At 38.0% G+C, this 17,313-nt stretch overlaps 1 protein-coding gene across 19 annotated transcripts in view; it reads right to left on the minus strand.

Moving 5' to 3' along the window:
• Nucleotides 1-35: 35 nt before the first annotated feature.
• baz2b (bromodomain adjacent to zinc finger domain 2B) overlaps nucleotides 36-17,313 on the minus strand; it is a 58,524-nt gene continuing 41,246 nt past the window's right edge. For 17 of the 19 annotated variants that reach the window (XM_087139587.1, XM_087139597.1, XM_087139584.1 and 14 more), the window contains 9 exons: nucleotides 16,960-17,150; nucleotides 16,209-16,369; nucleotides 13,150-13,209; nucleotides 10,505-10,694; nucleotides 9,628-9,774; nucleotides 6,538-6,650; nucleotides 5,988-6,233; nucleotides 5,366-5,509; nucleotides 36-4,396 (listed from right to left, as the gene is read on the minus strand). In XM_087139587.1, the coding sequence (XP_086995713.1) occupies nucleotides 4,237-4,396; nucleotides 5,366-5,509; nucleotides 5,988-6,233; nucleotides 6,538-6,650; nucleotides 9,628-9,774; nucleotides 10,505-10,694; nucleotides 13,150-13,209; nucleotides 16,209-16,369; nucleotides 16,960-17,150 (1,412 nt within the window). In that variant the 3' untranslated portion in view covers nucleotides 36-4,236. The remainder of the gene's footprint in view (nucleotides 4,397-5,365; nucleotides 5,510-5,987; nucleotides 6,234-6,537; nucleotides 6,651-9,627; nucleotides 9,775-10,504; nucleotides 10,695-13,149; nucleotides 13,210-16,208; nucleotides 16,370-16,959; nucleotides 17,151-17,313) is intronic. The other 2 variants (XM_087139595.1, XM_087139588.1) reach the window with 2 other exon arrangements.

The raw sequence follows: 17,313 nt of genomic DNA on the forward strand, positions 1-17,313 counted from the left end.
TTAAGAACACCGGAAAAAGCAAAACAGAAGCCAAGTTCTCAGTTTGTATCTTCTGATGAATCATTTATTTGTAATACTCAAAACAATTATTCACCAACATTGAACTACAGTACTACTGGACTGACACATTTCAATTAAAAAGTATTCTCCAAAGTCAGAGAAATAGCTCACACTACTCCACTACGGTCTCCAATTTTTATAAGATCAATTTCATGTACAGCTCTCCAAAAAAGTTAAGGTTGAAGATTTACATTATCTCCCTGAAATTACGTACAGTTATTTGCAGTGTGGTTTTCATTAAAAAAATGGTCCTGAACTTGGAAATAATGAGCCAGTGATGATCTCAAGTTTGCCTAAATGAATTGTTTGATCTAACAAACGTAATACTGGTTCCTAGTCATTGCAAAAGATCTAAATTCTAAAAAATGTTTCCACAATTGGTTACCATACCCCAACATAAAAACCCTGTTTGAACGGTTAATACAACTACAACAAATCTGACCCATAATTTGGTTTTCTTTTGAAATTAATTTGGCTAATCAAGGTTGATTGCCCATGCAGGTCACGGTATAACTAGCACACAGATTTCAAGTAAAATAACCATTTTTACATAAATGCAGAATCAATAGGGATGACAGTCAAGTCATCGTGCTTTGTTCTGCACAGCATCAATAAATAACTTCAATGTGTTAATAAATAGACAGGCAAGACAATACACACTTGGCTAGGGTAACAAGAACCACTAATGTCTGAAGCAAATGCAACAATGCTGGCGGGACAAATACTGAGAAACTTACGTACAATTGGTGTCTTTGTACCAGTTGAAAATATTGACACTTAATATTCAGGGTTTAATATATCAATGTCAATAGTTAACCCAAACAGGGCCAAATCCTCCAATTTCAATATGATTTTAAACACACACCCTGAGGAGTCAGGGTTAATTAATTGTGAGTAAATTACCAGTTCTAGAGCCAAAAATGCTCCTTGATCAAAGGTATTTTGTGAAATTTCAGGGAAATGTTGATTACAATCATCACTCATAATTGATCAATATTGCTTACCATTAATAACCTGTCACAAATTGATCATTTTCATCCATACCATAAACAGTTCCTTTGTTTCCAAGTCTTCAGTGCCGAGTCTTATTCTCAAAAAAGGCCAACAAGCCCAATAAGACAATGCTAGCACATCTTTTTGCTCCACTGCTTACAAGTTGGAAATTTCATCCCAGCATTGAAAAATGATGCTATGCATGTCTGTCCATATGTGTATTACTTGTTAACAATCTTCCAAAACATTTCCTAGTCTAGGACTAGTGGCTAGTCTACTGTCAGTTTACATTCACACTATTTGATTGACTACAAACATGCCAAAGCCAAGTTTCAAGATGAAACTACATCAATTATCACCACTTCATCCTGACACACTTCTATATGGGCTATAACCCCTCCACACAAATATTTGTCTAGCCCCTCCCCTCGCGTACACCTCTTATATCGTGACTTTAAAACAACTTTGAATACCAAGTCCTTTATTATTTTTAAGATGATCTTGAAGGTAGATGACCAGATGGTGACTGTGTTAATGCCAAACAACTCTTTGAACTGAGCCAAGTGTTTGACCACCATCTTGTGATACATGTTCATTTCTCAAATCACAAACATACTTCTTCAACAAAAATACAATCTCACTCTCCTTTTCATCCTTTTCATATTTTTGACTTGTTCTAGGTTTATCTTCTCTACTAAAAGCAATCGCTGCAGCAACAATAAACTATATCAGAGCATTTTAAATGTTGACAACTACAAACATAACTAACACAACTTATTTTAAAGACATAGAAAATGACAAGTTATGTAAGATGAAGCAAACACTGCTGATCATGAAAACTAAATGCAGTTCACTTGTGATGACACACAAACAGCATTTCGACAAGCTATATACAATTTATTCATGTCTTATCTACAATCAATTGGCGAGGCACAGTTCTTTATAATGAAAGCAGAGCAGCTGGTAACTTTTACCCTGCCACATTAAAAAAGTCTAACCACTAAGCACTAATTTGCATTATTAAAATTCCCTTCCTCAGAAAAATGATCTCTTTCCACACTTTCTTAACAACTTACAGAACCACATGTAATGACGAAAATGTTACAAATCAAAGCAATACATGTAAATGAGATCTTCACCTTAAGAATGCTGATTTGATATATTGGTTTGCTGAAGGTGCAGAGTTAGTTGAGTCTGAAGCAGTTGAGTATGGGTTGGAGTAACCCAGGTCGTAGAGAAGTGTGTCCAATCAATAACCAATCACCTGTTGTTTCTGACCTTCAGTCCTTACTATCAACCACAACTTAAAACACTTCCAAACTGGTCTAAAATTTCTGGTGGACATCCACCCACCCCACTTGAAATGTTGTCTGGCACAAAAGAAGTATAAACACTATGGATTAGCTCCTTTTATTTAGTTCAAATCCTGAAATTATTGTTTCACATAAAAATGCCAATAAAATGAGGATGTGCAAAGGAGTTAAGAGATATAAAAAATATATAAATTATCAAGCAATTCTAACTGTATGAAGCATAACTACTTATAAGTTTCTTTCATTTGTTTTAACACAAGACAGCTTCTTTTTCAAATTTTTATACAAAATTTCTGTAATTACTAATTATTTCAATAAATACAAAACATCACAGTAAATTCATCAGAGAAACACCACATACTCAACTAAAGTTAGAGGAATTACACCAGAGGATTGAAGTTTATACTCCAAGCCGTTTGGACACTTCATTTATTTCAAACACCACTGAAATTGTCCTTGTTGTAACATTCATGAATACAGGCATATAACTGGGCAAAACACTTTTTTCCCATTTCAACATTTTGTGGAATTGGTTAAAGTGGAGGGTGAAAGGCCAGCTTAATTAGTATGAGCTTTTTCCCTGATGAAGGCAGAGAAAAGAGAGTAATACACAGTGGAAAAAAGAAAAAAAAAAGGATTTTCTGTGAAAATTTTGAATACTGATTACATCACAATACACATGGACTGAGCGACTGACTTTAGCACACTGCTTCTATTGTACTGCACTAATTTCACCATACTATCTTGATGCTATCTTACAATAATCTCAACTCTGGCTCTGTCTTATTGCTTTCATATCATCTCTGCAAATTCAATTTGAGATTCAGAAGCATTTGTTTATCATCTCAACAGGATTTGTGGCATCCGACTCTGTTTTTGCCAATTATAAAATGATGGCAAAGATTCATTACAATTCTTAAAATTTGGAAACTTGAAAGTGACAAGCACTTACCTATTGTAACATCCACGTTGACCTTCTCGTAAGTGTAATCTGACACTAACAATACTTTGATGTGGATAGGAGTACGTAAACAGAGGGAAGACACCACTAATATCCCGATCAAATTGCTTCTGTTATTGTATTTAAGAAATGTTCTTCCTCTGAGGTTTAATCCATGGCATATCATTACAGCTTTAATGCATGATGTCATGACAGCTCTGATGTGACATGTCCCTGACAACTTTGACATATGTGTAGGGCATATTATGACAGCTTTGTGTGTGTCACGTTGTGACATCTGTGATGTATTTTAAACTTGCTATCATCGTCACAATGGCTGTCCCATCATGCTGCTGCAATGCTCAGTGTAACTCCCAGAAGGTAATGCCACTTTGTTTCAGACTCCTCTGCAGGTGGATATAACGTCACAATATGTGCAAAGTGTGTCTCTCCAAGCAAATGATGAATACACTGAATACAGCAGACAGAAACAAATTATTCAAACTTCCTTTCAAGAAATGGCTTATTTCATCACAAAATGTCCTCCCTTTCACCATCTCAAACAGACGCCAATCATTGGCCTTCTTTGCTTTACATGATAGGTATGGTATTCTAGAAATCTTTTACACTTATAAAAATTTACACAAGGTTTTTTTCCTTTCTTTTTGTTTGTTTTTTTTTAATTGCGTTCGGTTTCAGAGTATTTTTCTGCCCAGAAAAGCACACATATGGCTGTTGTTTCTTCCTTATGTACACCTGTTGTTCAAAGAGATTGCAGAGGATACATTCTGGTATGCCTAGCCTTCAATAACTCCAAGTTACAGGGTACCTCTAGCAATCTTAATTCAACATCCATCTTAGTTTACTCCTCCAAGTCTCTATCTCCACCCACTCTCCCCCACCACTCAGCAATGAGTGATCACCTGCCAGCTACGTAGACTGTTCCTGAAGGATATCTGCCCATCTACTCTCAAAGAATGCCCTCATCTCATGGCCAGCTCTCCCAACATCAGAGTCATCTTCGTTAAAAGTCTCACAGTTGTCAAAGACCACACGGACGTCAGCAGCAAACTCATCACGATGGTGGTAACTGAGGATAAAGAACATTTTGGACCAAATAATTTTCTTCCAAATTTACCTTTATTTTTCCATTTCTCTAAGTTTACGGAATTTGGTTTAGGAATGCATTTTAAATTTGACCTCCCCCCAAAAAACAGCATGCAACTTGAAAAAAGTTCTGCATAAATTTAATTGACAAATGATATATCTAATTACAACACACTTAGGTATTCCCATTCAGATCAAATACAGTGGAACGCCGCTATACCAAACCCCGCTATACCAAACCCCGCTATACCAAACCCCGCTATACCAAACCCCGCTATACCAAACCCCGCTATACCAAACCCCGCTATACCAAACCCCGCTATACCAAACCCTGCTATACCAAACCCCCCTATACCAAACCCTGCTATACCAAACCCCGCTATACCAAACCCCGCTATACCGAACATTCGGCTGTACCAAACATCCTCCTTGGCTCCCAATAATTTGTGCACAGATTCTACCAAACACTATTCAGTTGCCGTTTGTAATTCCCGAACGTCAACATGATAAAAAAGTCAGTGTTTTTTAAGTTGAAAAGTGACAAGTGGCCATTATTTCCCCAAGGATTAGAAGGGAAAGTCACTTGTTGTCAACGGTATTGAATAGACGCTGGTTTTCATCCAATGATTTGTGTCTAACTTCAAGAAGACCACGCCCTAGGGTAATAATCATGTACAGAAAGGCATCCAATGATTTGTGTCTAACTTCAAGAAGACCACGCCCTAGGGTAATAGTCATCTACAGAAAGGCATCCAATGATTTGTGTCTAACTTTAAGAAGACCACGCCCTAGGGTAATAGTCATCTACAGAAAGGCATCAAATAATCTGCGTCTAACTTCAAGAAGACCACGCCCTAAACCAAAACAACCAATTATTTGCATGCACATGTGACAGAAAACTGTTGCCCTCAGAAAAATCTACTTAAGTAGGACACTTCTTAAAGAAACTTACTGCCCAGCATGGAGTCTTGCTCTGATGGTGCTGAAATCCATTGGTTTCTTGATAATCTTGCGATAGCTGGGGAATTGTTTAGTGTTGACTGGGACGAGAAATGGCCAAGAATTCTCTTCCTTCTCTAACTCAGTCATGATCAGCCTGTTGAGATGAGAGTTGGGAGGCAAGAGGGAGAAATAAGTCACAAGAGGCTACAGAAACTCTAAAATCTCCAGATTTTTACTATTTACCGTATATTTAGAATTCAGGTTTAAGGACTAGATTGAATACACAGATAAAAGTTGTGGGGATTCCAGAGCTGATGTCTTGGGATGAGAGAGGATTTGATTATTCATTTAAAGACTCAAGCACTACGAGTTCTAGCTCAGACAATCATGCAACTTCACTGCGAAATAAGATTCCACATTTCAAGACTTACTGTACCTGTATGTCCTAGCTTAGATAATGAACTGTAGATTTGGCAGAGAACTTACATGGAAGTTCTAGGTTTTAGTACTCGACAAACTGTTTTGCATACATCACAGATGGACAGACACCATGATAGTCACCATGACAGTCACCATGACAGACATCATGACAGACACCATGACAGACACCATGACAGTCACCACCGACTTACTTGCAAGGAGCCATCTCCTTCTTCTTGGCAGCCTTCTCTTCCTTCTGTGCCTCTTTGTCCACTGACACGGCTGGACTTGATGGAGTCTCAGCCGGTGTACTCCGACCTGAATGATGACCTGAGTGATGACCTTTGTCATGACCTTTTTCCTTCTTGTCTTTGCTCTTTCGTTTGTGGTTCCGGCTTTTTGAGGCTTTGCGTTTGACCTTCTGGCATGGTGGGCAGAACCACTTGCCACGGGGGAATCTGGGAGGGAGGTATGAATGAAAGACATTATAAGTGGGAGAAACTAAAATCTTACCAGATGAAGAAGCATAGAATTACATTCCACACCATACAAGCAACAAACAGGCTTACCGCCATTTCATACTAAACCAAAATTGTGACGCTGTGAATTCCCAAAAGTTCAACACATTTTAACTCCAGCAAAATTTTGCTGCAAATCTTTTGTGAGGTCAAAGTCACTTCGCGTTCACATTCACCCACAGTATGAACTGGTCTTCTGGTGAAAATCATTTTCACAAAGCACAAGTATGATACCCTGACTTACTTGCTAAGTACAGGATCAAGGCAGTTGAGGTGGTAGGCTCGTGGACATTGCTCACATTTCAAGAGTTTACCAGTCTTCTGGCATTCAGTACATGTGCCTGGCTCTCCAGTTGCCTGTGAAAGAAATGAGAAGGAGTAGTACAATGTAGGCTGGTCCTATGGAGAAGACTGACAAGATGACCAAGGACCATACCTCTTCAACTTCAAATAGGACAGGCCCTATCCTTAACCCTAACAGTCCTCAATCCTCCAACAGGGGAAGGATTGAGGAGTGTTAGGGTTAAGGAAAAACCTGGGGTAATCAATTTTGAGCAAAGAATTTCTTAAACTGAGTGGAAGTTCTTAAAACTTATTCCTGTCTCAAGAATCATTCAATCTTGCTGAAGGAAATGTTGGTCTATTATATCGCTGCCCTGTCAAAGGAATGAAACTGATGTAACTTGTTAGTGCACTATTCCAAGGAACCAAATTCAATCTTTGCCTGGCTATACTGCTTCTATGAATACTTCCAACTCTTAAAAAACTGATAAAATCGACTGAAAAAAGTAATGATGCCCCACTTTGTTTGCTTGTGTGCTTTCCTCTAGGGCCAAAGGGAATGTGTTTACATCAGGAAAGAGCACATGTAAAATAATGGAATGATGTCATTATGTTACAGATCTAATGAAACAAGTAGATTCTTAGAAAGATAGCTTTCTCTTTACACTTGTAGAAAAACATTCTTCATGCCTCTAAGGCATCAAATGTAATATTTTTAAAAATCTGTCATGGTGAAAAATGCAAAAGTTCATGCACATGTACCGGTAAATGTGAGCTGCTTTTATGATGAATTCAAGATTAGTCAGCAACAACAAAAAACAAGCAACAAATTTTGCAATTCTGGAGGTTAAAGGGCAAGCTTTAAGTTGTGCCTTTAACTGAAATTAAACATCAGAGTTAATGTCAGGACTTAAAGACAACTTTGGTAAAAAAAGTGATAAAACAGTTTTGTTAGTGAATATTAAAATTTCAAAACATGTGGAGATTACTCCAAATAGGCTGCAGATAACATAACAGACATGTACTGCAGCTTCTCTTAAGACCAGTGGAAACATAAATTGAAGACAATTCAAGATAAACCACTTGAAATACATGTATATCATTCTTATCTTACAACAAAATGAACACAACTGAAAGATAATTGTGCGGTTTAAAGGATCCATGCAATGTGTGTTTGTACTCTTCTTTAATGTATGAAGACTCTTTGGAATCTTTTTTGAGTTACATGAACTGATAAGTGCACTTTTTGAAACATTCAAAATTGACCAAGCATTTCCCGACAAGTTAGGGCACTTTTGCACTGATGTAGATCCAGGAACACACGCCTCAGTTTGCATGTTTTCATGTTCAAATTGTGAATTCCAAATTTGCTACTTGAAAACATTTCCGAGAGAAGGTTGCTTACTGGCTTATTGCCATATACTTACAACATATAGTGCAGAAGGAAATAAAATCTACATGTACGAAAGCAGTGTTAAAAAATAGAAAAATTCTGTGTGCACAATTTCATCATAAATCAGTACAACATTGAGATTCAGTGCCTTGCATGACATCATCATTTTGCTCATGAATATGCATATTGTATCAGCATAAAAACAAGAAAAGCCCAAAAATTTGGGTTATCTTGTAAATAGTAAAACAATAATTTATATAATACGATTAACTGACAACTAAAGGTGTCACTCCAAGAGTTTTAGTAAAATTTAGTAAAATATTTCTATTACATGGTCCCTTTAAAGCTTTATAATCAAAACTGGTTGCCATGGTTAGGTGATTAAATTATTTGTCTAACTTTGGGGGTGAGATGACATCATATGCCAGTGCTGATGACATATTATCACCACAGTGGGGATGAATTAGTGATGAATGTATGACTGGGAAAATCCACACAAAAGCTATCTATAAGCTCCAAGATATTTCAGTGAAAGAGTGCTGTGATGTCCGATGTATAACGACAAAGGACAATGCAGATGTCCGGGGAGTTCTGAAGAAAAGTGCCAGAATTAACTCCAAAAAGGTGAATAATTAGCCAGCACAATCATAGCATCAAAGTGCCCTCACTCTGCTCTTGTTAGTAGGCCCATAAGCAAAACAGCGCCCCCACTTTGCTGATGAAGATAGCACAGTTTGTGCACAGTGCCAATAAGATATCAAAGAACTGCTTCAATGATGAGACAAGTTTTGATCTGTTCAGTTCAACTGTCATAAGTAATGAGCAAGATTGAGCACCAACTTTAGTTCAACCATTGTTCAATTGTTACCACTGCCTTCAAACGCCCCTGGGAAACATGTAGGTTGAACCATTTCAGTCAATTCAATCTCTCTCATGTCGCTACTGACTGCATGCAAAGTCTATGCCATCTTGTACAACTATTTCATAAAAAGCAATGCAACTGTGCCCTGGAACCTAAGTCCATTACAGTCAACAAGCTAGTCCAACTATCCACTGTTTAAGCAATCTTGGTTGAACCACAAAAGTGAGGATTTTGTATAACTATAGTTTGACCAACATTGCTCAAACAATGGATGCTTAAGACTATCAAGTTGACCATTTGGAACTTGGGGCTTGGTTGCATCACTATTATCAATAGTTGATTTTATTAATCGGTATGGATGGAACCATTCATGTGACATTAATTTAATGGGACATCATCCTAAGTGCTGCAGCCAAAGGTATCCAGTGAGTGAGGATGAGATTGGACAAAATAGTTTGACTTAGGCCTTTAAAGTGTAACTGAATTGCGCATGCATGTTGTTCAATAGTAAATAGCCAGTGGCTTAACTATAGTCCATGCCCAAACTGACTGAATACTCTATTAAGGACCACCACCCCCATGGCATGGAGCCCATAAGATTTCAAAAACCTGCCACCATCATGAAACTGTTACCTCTATCTGGTAAGCTCAGCTGTTATTAACTCAATGTAATGCTACCCCCCCCTTCACCCTTTCCCCCTAATCACCAAGTTGCTGTCAGTTCAGCAGTAAGTACATGTACACTCAAGCTTTCTGCTTGCGTTCCCATATTGCAATTCTCCCAGCTGTGAGCATACCTTGGAAATACAGACGGAACAGTACCAATCCCCTTCTGGTATCTGCGTCATCTTGGGTTTGATGCAGTAAGTATGGAAGCCCTTATCACAGCCGTCACATAGCAAGAGAAGTGCTTCATTATCCCCTTTGCGACACAGCTGACAGAACTGGACAGAGGGAGGGTGGGGAACGTTGTATCAGGAGACAACCCAGAGAGAATCCACTCACCTAACTACTTCTAACACTAGATTTTAGAGCTTAACAGATTGCTGCATACTTCTAGAACCTCTGTTCCTGTCTTAACCCCAATTTCTTGTTTTAATCTATTCAATACTGCAACCTCTTTGTTTTTTTTATAGAAGGAAGCAGGCCTACAGAATAGGTGAAGACACCATTGTTCAGTTGGTTACTTTGTGAGAGGAGGGGGGTAGAAGAAATTACGTCCACCAGCCCACGGGTCAACTGTACCCTTTTTGGCCCAACAGAGCTACTACCTTTTTCACAGGTACATCAGGATTTTCAGCTAGAGTGGTGTGAAGATGGGGCAAGACGGAAGGAACCCAGATGCATTGGATAATTGTATGCCATACATTTACATGTAAAAACTGAAGTGTCCAACATGGGATTACAATCAGAAATGTAATGCACTTGGCATGTTTATTAAATGGCTTGCGAGCTACAGTGCCTAGGGCACTTTTGAGGAATCCTTGGTGTCATTACCAGAAATAATTAATAAAAATAAAACTACTTTCAATATTAGGCAAGGGCATAAGCATACATGTATGCTCAGCAGAGACCTCCCCAACCACTTTATGTTCATTTCTTGAGCTGTATTTAAGAATCTTCATCTTTCAAGTCATGCACTATACCTGATGAGTTGGGGGAACTTATACTTACAACTTTCATAATAGACTTGTCCCAGGCTATACACTTCTCCAGTACATTCAGACACATATGTAGACGAGATGCAGAGGTTGCATTCTCCACGGTACGTCGCCAACGCACTAATCCTTTGGATGGTTCCTCCTCAGCCTTGGGGAAAAGGGATTCCTCAGGAAGAGCCACTGCTGCTGCACTGCCACGAGATCTGGGATTAGGATTAGAAAGGATTAGTAAGGACTGACACTCTCGGAATCACAACAAGTGAGGAAAATGTTGCAACTTATCAGAGCTGCTCATGAATCAGGTTAAGGCTTAGCCTGTCAGTTTAAATTATGCTTGTTGAATCAAATACTCTCTCCAACTATGTTGACATCCTTTCTGTGATATGAAATAGTTTTGAAATTGTTATTACATTGCTGCTAAGATTGGGAAATTTGAACAAGTTCAGCTTTACATATGTTACATATTTTCAAGATGTATTATGTTACATACAAATCAACTTCAGCATTACACTGTTGAGATCCATCTGCAGGACAAAAACAACAGACAAAACAGTGGACATCTCATCAAAATACTGAACACAAACCAACATAAATACAAAACATTACATTGTTTGAAGCTTTCTATTATGCTGTTTATTCTAAATACCAATGACCAGAAACCAGTGGTCATGGCGATATTTGGTATGATGGATAACCTGTAGTTACCATGTTTGACAATCTGACTATCCAAGATAATACTGTGCTCCTCTTTGGAAACAATCACCAATCACCACAAGACTTGAACCCTACCATAACATCATCATCAACAGAAATTGTGCCTACTCATTGGTTGACAGAAAGTCACGACATTCCAAAGAAAAGTGCCCACAATGACCGGTGTAGGTTACGTCTAGCATTTATTGTTGAAAACTTTTGCTTAACAGATTTTGATAAAAATATCTTTGGATAATTCTTTAATATAATTTTCACTTAAAATGTGACCATCAGTAAAGCCTACACATGGGTGCCAGGCATTGATAAAAAATTATGATACTAAAGTGTCTATCCAAGCCTGTCTCCTTGTCACCAGGAAAGGGGTGCTAACACACTTTGTCCACAAAGCTTCATGCAAGCCTTGACCATCTGAAACTAAAGAAGGCAATATGGATGTACCAGGACTAACTTTTGCTCTTCACTTGTGCTTTTGATATCACACATTTCTACCACAGCAGGTGGGAATCTAATTATAACTTAATCAAGTGAGCACACGAAGATTCACTCTTCTTGCATCTTCAACCAAAGAAGTGTGTCCCTAGACAAAGAGGCTGTCACAGTACCATGCAAATCAGAAAGCTAGGAATTGAAATGATTTAGTACAGCATGAGACAGTCTAGCAAACAGATGGTGGTGTTCTCAATCTCTGGTGGTCTCCCTTCTTGAAGCGGTTAGCAGGTGTAGATGAAGATGCTATTGTACCTATCAAATTGATCTCCAATATCGTCAACCGTTTTGCTCCGGGCTGTCCGGCTGCTATTCACATCAGACTGTTTCAGCAAATAACATGTTAGGTTCCTGGTTTTTAAAACTCATTTAGAATGCAACAGGGCCTTCATATTTGATTCAAGTTTAAATACATGGCTACCAAGAAATTCTGCATTTTGTGCATTCTTAGAAAAAAATTAATGCCCTGATGCAAGACCTTGTTATAATTGAATTGACGTACATGTCCATTAGAACAGTACTCAAGTATGTATTCCCAGTCTGGTCAAACTTACTAAAAACAAAAAGTCTCCAACAATTGAAGGCATTAAATAATGCACCTGTCAAATAATTGTTGGTAATAGTACATCAATTACTCTGATTATTCAACTGTCCTTAATCATCTTTAGTTATCATCTGTATGTACATGTATGTATGAGGGTCCTACATGTACATGTATGTATGAGGGTCCTACATGTACATTTATGTATGAGGGTCCTACATGTATGTTTAGGAGCTCTGCTTCTTTTGCGCCCCTCTGCAGTCTTTACTCCCATGTTCAAACAATACTTCAATGTAAATATCCATGTAATTGGGTGGGCTTAAACTTCATACATGTACATCTGGCAAAATTCTCCCCACTTGAATTATGAAGGACCTAAAAGGATCTACATGTATAGCTGGCCATATTCATAAAGGAGATATCAGCTTGGAATTTTCTGTGTGAGTGCAATATGCATGGTATAGTAATGTTGGCATTGATGAACAGGTGCAGCTTTATAGCAAATGTCTTTTTACACAGTATGAAAGCCTAGCTAAAAGATCTCGAGAGAAAATCTAAATTAGGGTAGGAATACATGTACATGTACATTGGGACAAAAATCTTTTGGGGGGGACTTTTAGGGATTTTCTTGTTTTTCACGATTAAAAAAAATAATTGACTTCTTGGACAAAATTTTTCTTCTCTGAAAGTAGCCAAATTCTGGCAGGCTGGACCAGGCCTTGTAGGCCATGCAAAAGTACCTGATGTCCCACAGATGAAAATCCCATGTATTCGCTAGCACACTTTGTTCTGATTAGTCATCTACCAAAACTTGCTGGAGCGAGTAGCTCATTCAGACATAGGTCAACACCTACATGTATTGTCTTTTCATTTTAGTATTTTTTACGTACAGTAGGTGCTTGCTCACAGCAACCTACCTGGACGCAGCACTTTCTGTGACTGGCTGACCCTGGCTGGCTACTTTTATTGCATTTTCACTGTGAAAAGTGAAACAAACAAAAAAATCTACCTGAACTGTACAGAACTTTGCTATCCAATTAGTACGGCCAAGATGGTTTGCATTAGCTGCTCCGGTGTATCCAATTTTTTAACAGGTTTTTAGCTCATTTGTTGAGGAGTTTTTGCAAAGATTTTTATGAGCAAATATGAAATATAAATAGCTGCTGGCTTTTTACCTGGGAATGTCACCGAAGGTCCGAGAAAAGCTGAAGCACATAGGACATAGCATGTTAATTTAACCTTCTTAAAAAAAAATTTCCTATAAAATAACTGGTTAAGCAACCAAAACAAAAATGTTATTAAGCAACAACTCACCTTGAAGGTAGTAATAAAACAGAGTCAGTCAATAATAATGCAACATGTTAAGAAACTACACGTAAGTAACATTCCGGTTTAGTTACATTTGAGGTTTTAACTAATTCCAAGCTACACAAAAAACCATTCTGGCTCTTTTCCTGAGGTGTCAATCTAATCATTTTGACAAAGTCTGAACGAGTCTAAAAACCAAAGATACATATTAATACAAGGACGTTTTTTTAACTTGGCTTAGAACTTATACAAAGGATATATGACTCATTTGTAGTTGCTATTAAATTTCCCTTTTTAAAGAAAAATGCATCCAATCAAAGGAATCGTGCGACAGAAACAAGCAGCTGGCCTGACAAAATACACATTTTTAATGGACAGTGTCATCCTTCACAGATTTGTTCTAATAAACTTTCGAACCACACTGAGAACATTCAGCTTTTTCAACATTGTCTTGGAGAAGGGTTAACCCTGAGGTTTTTAGACATCTCTGAGACAAAACTGAATCAGTTGCTTCATGTTGATGAACAACATTCAAATTCAAAAGGAAAACGTCTGACTGGAGTTCCAATACAATGTCACACCATTGGCAATCTAATCCCTCATCAATCTTTACAAATAGTCAGGGGCAGCTTCTTCAACAGAAAGTAGAAGATGTTCTGAATGCCAGATCTGACTCCACATACCCTCAAAATAAGCCTGAAGTGTCAGCAGATCAAGAATCAAATGGAAAGAGTTTTGTAAATCTCCACTTCCAGTTATCTTCAAAACATTCAAAAAGCAGGAAGAAAGGCCAAAAAAGCACAGTGCCCCAGAAAGACGGAAATCAAGGCTCTCAATATTTCCTACCACCATCCAAAACAGATAATGAAGCCCAAACGCCTGCACATGGAATGATAACGATCATGGTCCATCACCAAAGATGTGGTTATTTAATGTACATGAAGTTTAACCACTTGCCGCCGGGGTTTCTGGTACCAGACACGTACATGTATGCTTTATACTTGTGGCCAGGGTCTCCAAAATTGCACAAAGGGAACTGGGTCTTGTAACAAAAGACCGTACTCAGAACAAAAGATTAGGCTGCTGGGTAATACCAACATTTTTCATTCTCAACAGTGGAGATAATCCAGCCTTGTTTTGAAACAGTATACCACGGTTTGGGCATTTAGTGCGAGCAGATTACCACCAGGGACAAAGCGCTTCATCACTGCAGCGATGAGCCACACAGCACCAATGCACGCCAATCTGGCCTCCACTGAAAAGAGGTCAGCAGCGCACTGTACCAGGTTTGTGAACAAAAGAAAGTTAAATAACACCATACAATCCAGGCTCTTTTTACAAGGCTGCAGGCCTGGCTGAAATACTCGGGCGTCAATAGATTTTGTCTGTCAGATTAGAGTAGCCACCAGACAGTAATTTGTGTGGGTGTAAATGTCCATTAATTGAAAAGATGAATTTTTGAAGAATTTTAAAAACTGAATATCTTGAAAATGTTCTGATTATTTGCACTCATTTTTCAAACCACCCGGCAGCAAGTGGTTAAAAGAAAACAAGATTGCAAAGTAGAAAAAGGAGTATTTGATGAGTTGATTTCAAAGGTAGATAAAGCAATACAGTTTGGCCCTTAACAAAATCCTTGAGAAGTCTCATAAAAGAAAAGACAAATATGCTATATTTTTGTCAGGACATATACGCCAGGCCAGATCCATAAAGTTTGGAGTCATTCAAGCATTTTACTGTTGTTTTGTTTGAAAGCGTATAAAAAATCCTTTCTGCAAATGCTTCCTTTGAAAAGACACGATTTATTGAGTACTTCAACTGTTTTTGATTGCTCCTAATTCAGTTTGTTGTCCTTTCTCTGCAAAATAATTCTTGCAAATGCAAATTATTGGAAATTTTTTTTTAAAAATTTCCAAGCTACTTTTTGACTATAATGCAAAGATACGGAAATTCTGAATGAAGTATAATTTGAAATTACAAGTGACTTCATCAGAGTTTTCAGAATGATACCAAAGCTGTTAAATAAACAGAGCAAAATAAGAGACAAATAAAATTGCCAATCATTAAACCATCAATAAATGCAACAGAAACCTAAACTATCTTTAACTAATGGCGACCAAAATTCTATTCAAAGTTGACGTTTTAGTAGCTTGCCTTCAGTTACAGCTTTGTGGAACAATGTTACTGCGTGCTGGTAAACAAGTGTTCGTTGGACAATAAACAAATTCTGGACTGTTGTAAGACATAAATGGCTTGGACATGAGATCCTACAAGTAGAACTCAGCTGGGGATTAGTGAAAGTAATATAAAAATCACATGTTGGTGACCTGATTTTATTAAACTGAGTTCTGTTGTTCTTATGACTTTTCTAAGTATGTGCACTGAGTTCGACCATTATTGAGAAGTTTGATCTCATAATAACCCATGCACATTGATGTGGACTTGACGAAACAAATGGGTTGTTTCTGGTGTTTCATTTACAGACAAGACCACGCATCTCGATGATTCAAATTATAATCATTTTAGTGTTAATCTAGACACACTTCCAATTTTTTGGGTATTGAACAAGCATGCACTTGAAAAGTTTTAGATTTGTGTGGTTGTGGGGTTGCTTTGCGTGGCATTTTTCTGTTATTCTCTCCAGTTTTTTCTGATGCAGACTACTTACGTTTTGCTGAGTGGTGGTTTGAGGTATCTTCTCTCCACTGATTTCTCCAAGGCCAGGAGTCTCTTGATGGCAATACCTATTGGATCCACTCCAGAACTCTCAACAGTCTGCCAGGATTCCAAGTTAGGATCATTTGAGACCTTCTCTGGTAGGACCCATCCCTAACATTAAACAGAACAAGAGATTGTGGTTACTGGTCTCAGGTTTGATCAAACAAGAAGTACAGTTTCAATGGGAGTCTACATCTAGGAGTGGGTTTCATGCTCAAAACTGGAAGAGGTTTATGTTTAAAACATTGTACATGTATCTGGTATGACATCTGTGTCACTAACAGTTTTCATAGTACTGCAAAATTTGTTCCTAAAATTAAGTCAAAGACTTCAAGTCGAGACTTGAATGTTTGGATTTGTGCCCTTCACGCATTCACTAATTTATTTTTTAGCTTTTGATTCAAAAATTGTTATCAGTAAGAAATCCTGTACCACCAAAATATCAGTGGCTTGCTCAAAGGTGTGGTTCATCAACATGGCTGTTGGTACTTTCATGCTAAGTTCCTTTGAAAATTGTCAACAAAAAATGCCATACTTCAAGAACCCACACTGTCACTAACCCGGTCAAAATTGAATTTCGCACACCAAGATGGTTCATTATTGGTGGTAACAGACTGACTCCTCATGGTAATAATTACTTAATGAATGGTGTTAGGAATGACTCGATTCCAAGATTTGCTACATGGCCTGACAGTACTCACCTTGACTTGCATACTGGCCGAAAAGACACGTTCCTCCATGGCTTCTACGCTCTCCAAGATACCACGATTTGCGGCAAAAGTTACTTCTTGAAACCATCCTTCTTGCTCTTCAAAGACGGGCGGTGGGATACGTGGAATGCTGTTGTTGTCAGGGTATGTTGTCTTCTTCTCTTTAGTTTGGATAAGTATGTCTGTTGGTATGGCAAGGTGTGGTATCAAACGAAAGGAGTAACTCAACATTTTTAAAAAGCTTATTTCATCATTACAGCAAGTGCTGAAGGAAAACTCTCAATTATTTAATAAACTTCCCCTTCACTGCTGTTTATGTCTTCATCTCAAGAGGGGATATTGAGT

The sequence above is a fragment of the Acanthaster planci genome, linkage group LG08 (genome assembly GCF_054643075.1).
Source record: "Acanthaster planci isolate LZ-2023a linkage group LG08, COTS_SCS, whole genome shotgun sequence".
In the NCBI taxonomy this organism is placed as follows: Eukaryota; Metazoa; Echinodermata; class Asteroidea; order Valvatida; family Acanthasteridae; genus Acanthaster; species Acanthaster planci.